The sequence below is a fragment of the Etheostoma cragini genome, chromosome 8 (assembly GCF_013103735.1).
Source record: "Etheostoma cragini isolate CJK2018 chromosome 8, CSU_Ecrag_1.0, whole genome shotgun sequence".
In the NCBI taxonomy this organism is placed as follows: Eukaryota; Metazoa; Chordata; class Actinopteri; order Perciformes; family Percidae; genus Etheostoma; species Etheostoma cragini.
Window position 1 is genome coordinate 581,602 of NC_048414.1, and position 8,828 is coordinate 590,429.

Below are 8,828 nucleotides of genomic sequence, written 5' to 3' on the forward strand. Positions count from 1 at the left end.
GCTTTTACTGGGCAGAAAGGGCTGTTAATTAATCTCATAATGTGCATTTTCTGGGGTTGAGATAAACCCAGAAAATGAAGTTGTAGTGAATCTGCTGATGGTCTAGATTGCATGATACTTCTGGGATGTTAGACCATCCATCACGACAGTTGAGATCGATACCCAGGCCCGGCCAATCGCACGCCCAGATCCTCCCGATAGGAAGGGCAGAGCAGCCAGATATCAATGAGAACTGATAAAGCCTAGACACCATTCTACAGTTTTTAGGCTGCACGGTAAATAGCTTGGACCGGATGGATGCGCCTCTGTAACATCTGGTCACGCAACCAATTCTGCATGCTGCACGGTACCCTTTGAAAAGATGTCTGGAAGTCTGGAACGTGTCCGGGGACACTAGTTGTTGCACTTTAGTGTGATATTCTATGTTCTATTGCACATGTGTTGTGTGTCTTGTTATGACATTTTGATATTTTAATAGAGAAGTTCATTTTTCAAGTTAAAGTACAATGAATCTTAGAAAATCTTTGTACTACCGTGGTATCAAAATCAAGCATTGTGTAATTGTGCCGGTATTTGCACCGACTACTGAATGTCTGGTAACATAACACCCCTGAAGCTTATGGTCCTAGCCTCATCACGGTCATAACCATGTTGTTACTTCACACCCTCTAGTGGATTATTGCTTAAAGGGCTAAAGTCGGTAACCCTTCATCAGGAAATGTCAGTAAGTACCTGACATCCCTCTGACATGAGGAGATGGATCAGTGACAGGAAGAGAAACAGGAACCATCGACATGTTCTCTGATGCTGAATGTTTATTGCAGTGAATGTGAAAGCTTGCATTGGTTCCAGATGAAGCAGACTGGTCCAGCTGGTCTTCAGGTTCTCTCTGGACCACTAGATCGTCACTGCACACACGTAGGGCCTCCTCTCACCACAGCCCACGCCGTTCCACAGTCCCCAGTCTGAAAGAAACATGGTAACCAGAGTCAGGAAGCGCATCCTGGATAGGGTTTGCTGGTCTTCATGGTCTGGAGAAGGTTTAAATGTTCCCAACTCTCAATCACACGAAGAAACAGATTAATCATCTTCTATGAGCTCTTCTAAGATCGGATTCAGTTAAAAATGAGGGTCCTGGTCTTCCTTCATACCCCTCTACTTTGACCTGTTTGTTGTTCTGCTTTAATAACTACACTCCTTGGTCCTTATCTTGTCTGAGGTCAAATTATTAAAGTAATTCCTTTATTACAACCTGCTACCTCTCCTCCTAAACCATGCGTTCCTTACCCCAGTAGTTCATCTCCACGCAGAGCTGGCTGTTCCCGCTGGGCTGGCCACTGACCCACCTGTTGTAGTCAAACTTAGTGTCATCGCTCCAAACCCAGACCGGACCGGCTCGGATCTGAAAGGACCCACAGGAACCAGTTGATGGGCTGAGGCTGACTACTCATCACCATCAGGTCAACTTGCCCCTCCGTCACCAATCCCCTGCGTCCAGCTACCAACGGGTCTTTGTTGACTCACAGTTTGAACTGTTAAACCTTAAACCCTCGTGTTGTCCTCGGGTCTAACGTTTTACATAAGAACTCAAATAGCCCCAAAATAACTTCGATGCATGTTCTTCGAAGGTAAAATTGAATTGTTTGTTGTTTTATTTAATTTCATAGCATTTACATTTTTTTTCAAACTCAAAAGTTAGGTTTATTGACCATGAATAAAAAAGTGTTCATATTTTTTTAGCGACAAAAAACAACAAAAATGTTTGACTGGAGGACAAAACAAGGGTTAAAGTTAGGATAAAGGTTTTTCTAATGTAAGAATGCATGTCTTATCTCTCTGATTTTACATTTATCAAAGGGAAGACAGAGATTAACTATTTGTGGTTATTTATTTAATATTTTAAACAGTTGAAACCAAAGCAGAAATTATTTAATTACTTAAGAAAATAAAATTGCGTGGATGGATGGATGGATGGATGGATGGATGGAAGGATGGATGGATGGATGGATGGAAGGATGGATGGATGGAAGGATGGAAGGATGGATGGATGGAAGGATGGATGGATGGATGGATTGATGGATGGATGGATGGATGGATGGAAGGATGGATGGATGGATGGATGGATGGATGGATGGATGGATGGATGGATGGAAGGATGGAAGGATGGATGGATGGAAGGATGGATGGATGGATGGATGGATGGATGGAAGGATGGATGGATGGATGGATGGATGGATGGATGGATGGATGGAAGGATGGAAGATTGGATGGATGGATGGATGGATGGATGGATTGATGGATGGATGGATGGATGGAAGGATGGATGGATGGATGATTAGAAGGATGGATGAACAGAAAAAGTCACTGATTACCGTAAAAAAGGCTCCGATCCAGTAGTGAGCTTTCCCGGTGGTGGCTTTGTACATGGCACACTGGACTTGATTCAGCTCCACCTCACTGTGGATCGACACCAGATTGCCATTTGGGATCCGTTTACAGGCCCTCTGAAATAAACCCAAATCAGGAGAATTAGATTATTCATCCTCTGTCATGTTAATTCCCTTATTTGATCCGGTCCACCATCTAGAAGCCCGTTCCCATTCCCCAACCGCTGCTCCGAGGAGACAGAAAACACACAACCACCTTTGGAAAGTCTTGACTCTTAAAATTGGAGTTTAATAAATGCAAAACAGAGGGAGGTAAAGTATGGCTTTATATCTTGATGAAAAACCTTTAAACTTTCTTATGATTGTTTTTCCTTGTGATTTGACACATTTCAATTGAAGCTTTTGCATTTCGGCTTTTCTGTTACTCTAAAAACACGTTTCACAAATAAGAACGCATGTCATTTCCTTTGTTATTGTTCTTCTAATGTTAACTACTGGGTCAGATGACCCGCCACAGCTGTACCTCATGATCAGAATATACATATAGAATATACTGTTAAATGTCACATTTCACTAAAAATGAGTTTTCTCAAAATCCTCTTTCCTCAAATCTTTTGCTGAACCTGAAAGAGTCTGAACAGCATGAGGTCACATTTCCTGTGTGTAGTCAGATGTGTGTGTTTTATCACCTCTGCATCAAAAAAGGCCAGATTTGGAGTATTGAAGAAGGCCTTCACACAGCGGCTGGTACCAAACTGGAACCAGCCTTTATCATAGTACGTGTCTTCACACGGTTTGACCGGGTACTTGGTCCTGCACATCTCTGCAGGATCCCCTGTGTCACAGAAAGAAGACGTCTGGTGTTCCTGTTGTCTGTGTGGATTATTTAGTCTCTGATCTGATGTAATCTCTGATTATTCAGTGACTGTGTCTTCTTACCGGCCTCAGAGTCCGACGTGGACATCAGCACCACCAGAAGAAGGATGGCAGTAACCACAACAGGACGCATGGTTCAGGGCTCTCACGGCACTCTGCAGCTGGAAAATAATCTAATAAGACACAGGAACAATTATATATAACTACAGAATATGCATAAACAACTCCACCAGGTTAAAACTGAAGTGTTGGTTATTGCTCTAAAGGCTGAGAGAGACAAACTGGCCACAAAACTAGCTTCACCAGGAACTTACCCCACCTTAACGGTGGGGTAAAGTCATCTTTGACCCAAATCCTGCCAGTCTTTACAGACAATAAGGGACAGATTTGATGATATATTGATTTTGAATCCCACCAGGAATCCCCCTCATGTCCTCTGAAGTCATATAGTTGATTCAAAGTGGTTTTCAGATTTTATGCCTGATGAAGATCTGAGAGCCGCTCAATGTGTTGAGATCTTTAAACCTTTAAATGTCCTTTTCTGTTCGGTTGAACCACAGAGAGACCAACAGGACTCACCTCAGGTGAAGGAGTGGAGTAGTCTGGTTCCTTGGTCCTCGTCCGTCTGGATGTCAGGTCTGATCTCTGCCTCCGTTAAATATCCACCGCGATGCCCTGAACACATGAGATTTAACTGATCAAACAGGGTGATGAGAATCAAATGCCAAAAACATTAAAAACCATTTTAATTCAACACATGAGAGCCTCAGGTCAAGGTGGGACTTAATGGTGAGTCCAAACATGAGTGGTTTCATCTAAAAAGCGCTTGTGGGGGGTGTGAGTCTACGCTCAGGGATTATTTGATTTTACTTCCAACCTTAATCTTAAAAGTACATAAAATCCAGGTGTCCTCCTCTCCCTGAGGACAGTTTGTATCTGATGAGCAGGTGTGTAGATGTGTGTGTGTTGAGTGTGTATCTGATCAGCAGGTGTGTAGATGTGTGTGTGTGAGTGTGTATCTGATCAGCAGGTGTGTAGATGTGTGTGTGTGAGTGTGTATCTTATGAGCAGGTGTGTAGATGTGTGTGAATGTGTGTGATAGTGAATGGTTCCTGTATGAGGTCAAAGAGCTTTAATTAGTCGTTAAGTCTAGAAAAGCTCCAAAAATTAAAATCCAGACCATTGTGCTCCCATGTGCGTCTCCAGGACGACCTGGAGGTTCACGTCACTGACACTGGGAGAACGTTTGTTGAAATCCTTGTTGGCAGCGGGACAGTCAAACCTGCGTGAAGACTCGTTTCCCACGACTCAGTAGAACCGACTGTTGATCTTACGGTTGCCTCTCATTATGAAAAGAGTTTGCTGCAGGTCTCCTCCTCTCCCTGAAGGGTTTCAGAGACGTAGGCCTACCTGCTGAACCTGTGTTTGTCCTCAGCAGCTCTGGATCCCCCTTAGGAGACGAAAGACACGATAACAAGCAGTTACAACGAGGTCCAAGCAAGTCTGCCCCAAAGACCCGGGGAGCGCACGAAAGCTGAATCCAAAGCGAAACGGTGGGGGGGCAAACGTCGGGAGAAACGGAGAGGTGCATGTAACGGTACGGATTGAACACGTGGATGTAAAGAGTTTTAATGTGTGATGTATGTTGTGGGAGTTATAGGCAAAAAACACGTTTGACGCCATTGCAGCGCCACTTAGTGGTCCACATGTGTAACATTTGGCAACGCAGGTCTACTGCCCAGTGCACATCTACCCTGTTAATTTCAACTAATGGACCCCTAATAATTAGAGTTTAGAAAGGTTTTAAAACTGTAGGCTAACTGTTTAAAGGAGCTCTAAGAGATGTTGGGTGGGGACACTTATTGTTGATGTTTTTACAGTGTGTTCAGGGGACAGGCAGCTAGAAGATTTTTTTATGTGAGATAGATAACAAAAATATGTTTTTTTTTTAATTAAACTATGGAAACCTATTCTGGTCCAACCTCTAAACACAACACAATGAACCTGAGCATGTGCAGAATATGGGCCCTTTAATTGTAAATCATGGTTAATTGCTAGTTACCAATGGACAAGACATTTTGCGATTACCTTGTCTTTTGATTGACAGCCCTAATCATATCCAGACCAGACATGTTCCGGGTCCAGATCTCCTCCCACCACCAGAGCCACGGCACATAAAACCCCTTTAAGGTTGGGGAAAGATTGTGGTTTCCTCTGAATGTCAATTAAAATGTCACGTCCCGACATTTCCACTTCCTGAATAAAAGCCAGCTGTGATCTTTCCCGAACCTCTACCGAGTGCTGCGAGTGCAAAACCACAATCAGAGATGTACCTGGGAAGGTCAGCGCTGGCTTGAAGTGTGTTTTAATTAACATTTAACAAAACAACATCTTCCCCAAACCTTAACCAAGGTGTATGTGTGACTCTGCTGTCACAGCCCTGCAGCGGAGTGGGAAACATCAATAAAACCAGGTTTATATCATATTGACGATTCTGCAGGTTTTCAGTGTTCCACACCAGGAACCTTCCCCGGAGACGTGAGAACTGATTACGTTTCACCACAGGGACCAGGGTCTGAACTCATGTCTGTTATTATTGAATTTACAGGATTTTACCCTCCAAGACAGGCAGATAGAGCAGGTCTAGACCGCTCTATAATTTACAGGTAGAGCAGGTCTAGACCACTCTATAATTTGCAGATAGAGCAGGTCTAGATCACTCTATGATTTACAGATAGAGCAGGTCTAGACCACTCTAGGATTTACAGATAGAGCAGGTCTAGACCACTCTATAATCTACAGATAGAGCAGGTCTAGACCTCTCTATAATTTGCAGATAGAGCAGGTCTAGACCACTCTATAATTTACAGGTAGAGCAGGTCTAGATCACTCTATGATTTACAGATAGAGCAGGTCTAGACCACTCTATGATTTACAGATAGAGCAGGTCTAGACCGCTCTATAATCTACAGATAGAGCAGGTCTAGACCTCTCTATAATTTACAGATAGAGCAGGTCTAGACCGCTCTATAATTTACAGATAGAGCAGGTCTAGACCGCTCTATAATTTACAGATAGAGCAGGTCTAGACCGCTCTATAATTTGCAGATAGAGCAGGTCTAGACCACTCTATGATTTACAGATAGTGCAGGTCTAGACCGCTCTATAATTTGCAGATAGAGCAGGTCTAGACCTCTCTTTAATCTACAGATAGAGCAGGTCTAGACCACTCTATAATTTACAGATAGAGCAGGTCTAGACCACTCTATAATCTACAGATAGAGCAGGTCTAGACCACTCTATAATTTACAGATAGAGCAGGTCTAGACCACTATATGATTTACAGGTAGAGCAGGTCTAGACCTCTCTATAATTTACAGGTAGAGCAGGTCTAGACCTCTCTATAATTTATAGGTAGAGCACGTCTAGACCTCTATATAATTTACAGGTAGAGCAGGTCTAGACCTCTCTATAATTTGCAGATAGAGCAGGTCTAGACCACTCTATGATTTACAGATAGAGCAGGTCTAGACCACTCTATAATTTACAGATAGAGCAGGTCTAGACCACTCTATGATTTACAGATAGAGCAGGTCTAGACCTCTCTATAATTTGCAGATAGAGCAGGTCTAGACCACTCTATGATTTACAGGTAGAGCAGGTCTAGACCTCTCTATAATTTACAGGTAGAGCAGGTCTAGACCTCTCTATAATCTACAGATAGAGCAGGTGTAGACCACTCTATAATCTACAGATAGAGCAGGTCTAGACCACTCTATAATTTACAGATAGAGCAGGTCTAGACCTCTCTATAATTTACAGATAGAGCAGGTCTAGACCTCTCTATAATTTACAGATGCATGTTATGTAAATGTTATGTTATGTTGCATATTTAACACATTACGAGTGCTCCTGGGGTGTTTTTTAGGAATCATGTACTGAACATCTCAACAGTCAACAACATGTCTAATAGAGAACAGGATCTTGTTACAGTCAGAAGCTGTTCTGATCTTTTCCAGGAGTAGTTTTTTGAGGGGGGGTGGGGGGGTACATCCTCCCTGAAATCTACACCTATGACTCCACCTGGGACCATGACTTCAGAGGTGTGTCCCCTTCCCTCCTCCCTGAGTCCCAGCCAGGATCCTCCATCCACTTCCATTACGTTCCTCATCTTACAGCAGCCTGGATCAGGTTCACACACACGCACACACACACACACACACACACACACACACACACACACACACACATACGCAGTCTCACAGCCACACACACACACACACACACACACACACACACACAAACATACTCAGCCACACACACACACAAACACACAAACAGTCTCACACAGACACACACACAAACATACTCAGCCACACACACACACACAAACACACACAAACAGTCTCACACAGACACAAACATACTCAGCCACACACACACACACACACAGTCTCACACACACACACACACACACAGTCTCTCATCCGTACTTCCACACAGCCACCATGGTGAGATATTTCCTTGTTGTCTCACAGATTTTTATCCTGTAATCTACTTTCTTCCTTTTCATGGCTCACTCCTGATGTTTGTTCTGTTTTCATCGCAGGCGAAGTTCCTGACCCAGGATCAGATTAACGGTAAGACTCCCGTACGTTCCACATCCCAGCCGGGGGAAGACCCGAGCTGTGGAGACGGGACGGTTCCCAGCCGGTGGAACACACACTCAGAGAGGAGGGAAGCTGTGTGGAACCGTTTGTTTCAGTTGTTCACACAGGGGACCAGTTTGGTAGATTTAATGAGATTATTACTATGAGAAACCGCCTAGGCACAATTTAATACTCCACATGCACGTACACGTGTACTAGTACTAACCACATGCACATACACATATACTAGTACTAACCACATGCACGTACACTTATACTAGTACTAACCACATGCACATACACATATACTAGTACTAACTACATGAATGTACACATATACTAGTACTAACCACTTTGACAAACATATATACTTAACTTACAAACATATTTACTTATCTATATATTATATCTATATCTACTGTATATACTGTATATATAAACATTCATTTGCACATTTATACACCATATATAACTGTATATATGTATATATCTCTATATACTGTATTTATATACATTACATACTGTACATGTACATACTGTACGTACTGTGGATATCATTACAGCCCTATACTTATTCATTTCACTTGCAGATACACATATATATATATATATATATACAAGTGCAAGTTTTAAGTACCACATTACATGTACTGCATGTGCAAGTAAAGTATTGCATTTTGACATAGGTGGCGTCTCATATTCCCTGTGTCGCCGAAACAGCGTGCCGGTATTTAACCACACGGCGGCGTGCCGATGTTCAACCACACGGGGGCGTGCCGGTGTTTCACCACACGGGGGTGTGCCGGTGTTTCACCACACGGGGGTGTGCCTGTGTTTCACCACACGGGGGCGTGCCGGTGTTTCACCACACGGGGGTGTGCCGGTGTTTGACCACACGGGGGCGTGCCGGTGTTCG

The 8,828-nt window shown here is 43.3% G+C and overlaps 1 protein-coding gene across 1 annotated transcript; it reads right to left on the bottom strand.

Moving 5' to 3' along the window:
* Positions 1-897: 897 nt before the first annotated feature.
* Positions 898-3,880, bottom strand: LOC117948973 (galactose-specific lectin nattectin-like). Its single transcript, XM_034878941.1, has 6 exons — positions 3,843-3,880; positions 3,327-3,416; positions 3,077-3,210; positions 2,373-2,504; positions 1,288-1,402; positions 898-1,058 (listed from the first exon to the last, which is right to left on the bottom strand). The coding sequence occupies exons 2-6, from the start codon at positions 3,394-3,396 to the stop codon at positions 898-900; spliced, it is 612 nt and encodes a 203-aa protein (XP_034734832.1). The 5' UTR covers positions 3,397-3,416; positions 3,843-3,880.
* Positions 3,881-8,828: the final 4,948 nt, after the last annotated feature.

Excerpts from the sequence above, each read along its gene's own strand:
- LOC117948973 (XM_034878941.1), bottom strand. The coding sequence starts at position 3,396 with ATGCGTCCTGTTGTGGTTACTGCCATCCTTCTTCTGGTGGTGCTGATG. Across the intron at positions 3,211-3,326 it reads CACGTCGGACTCTGAGGCCG|AGATGTGCAGGACCAAGTAC; the intron begins GTAAGAAGACAC and ends GGGATCCTGCAG. Across the intron at positions 1,403-2,372 it reads GGATCGGAGCCTTTTTTACG|ATCCGAGCCGGTCCGGTCTG; the intron begins GTAATCAGTGAC and ends GGGTCCTTTCAG.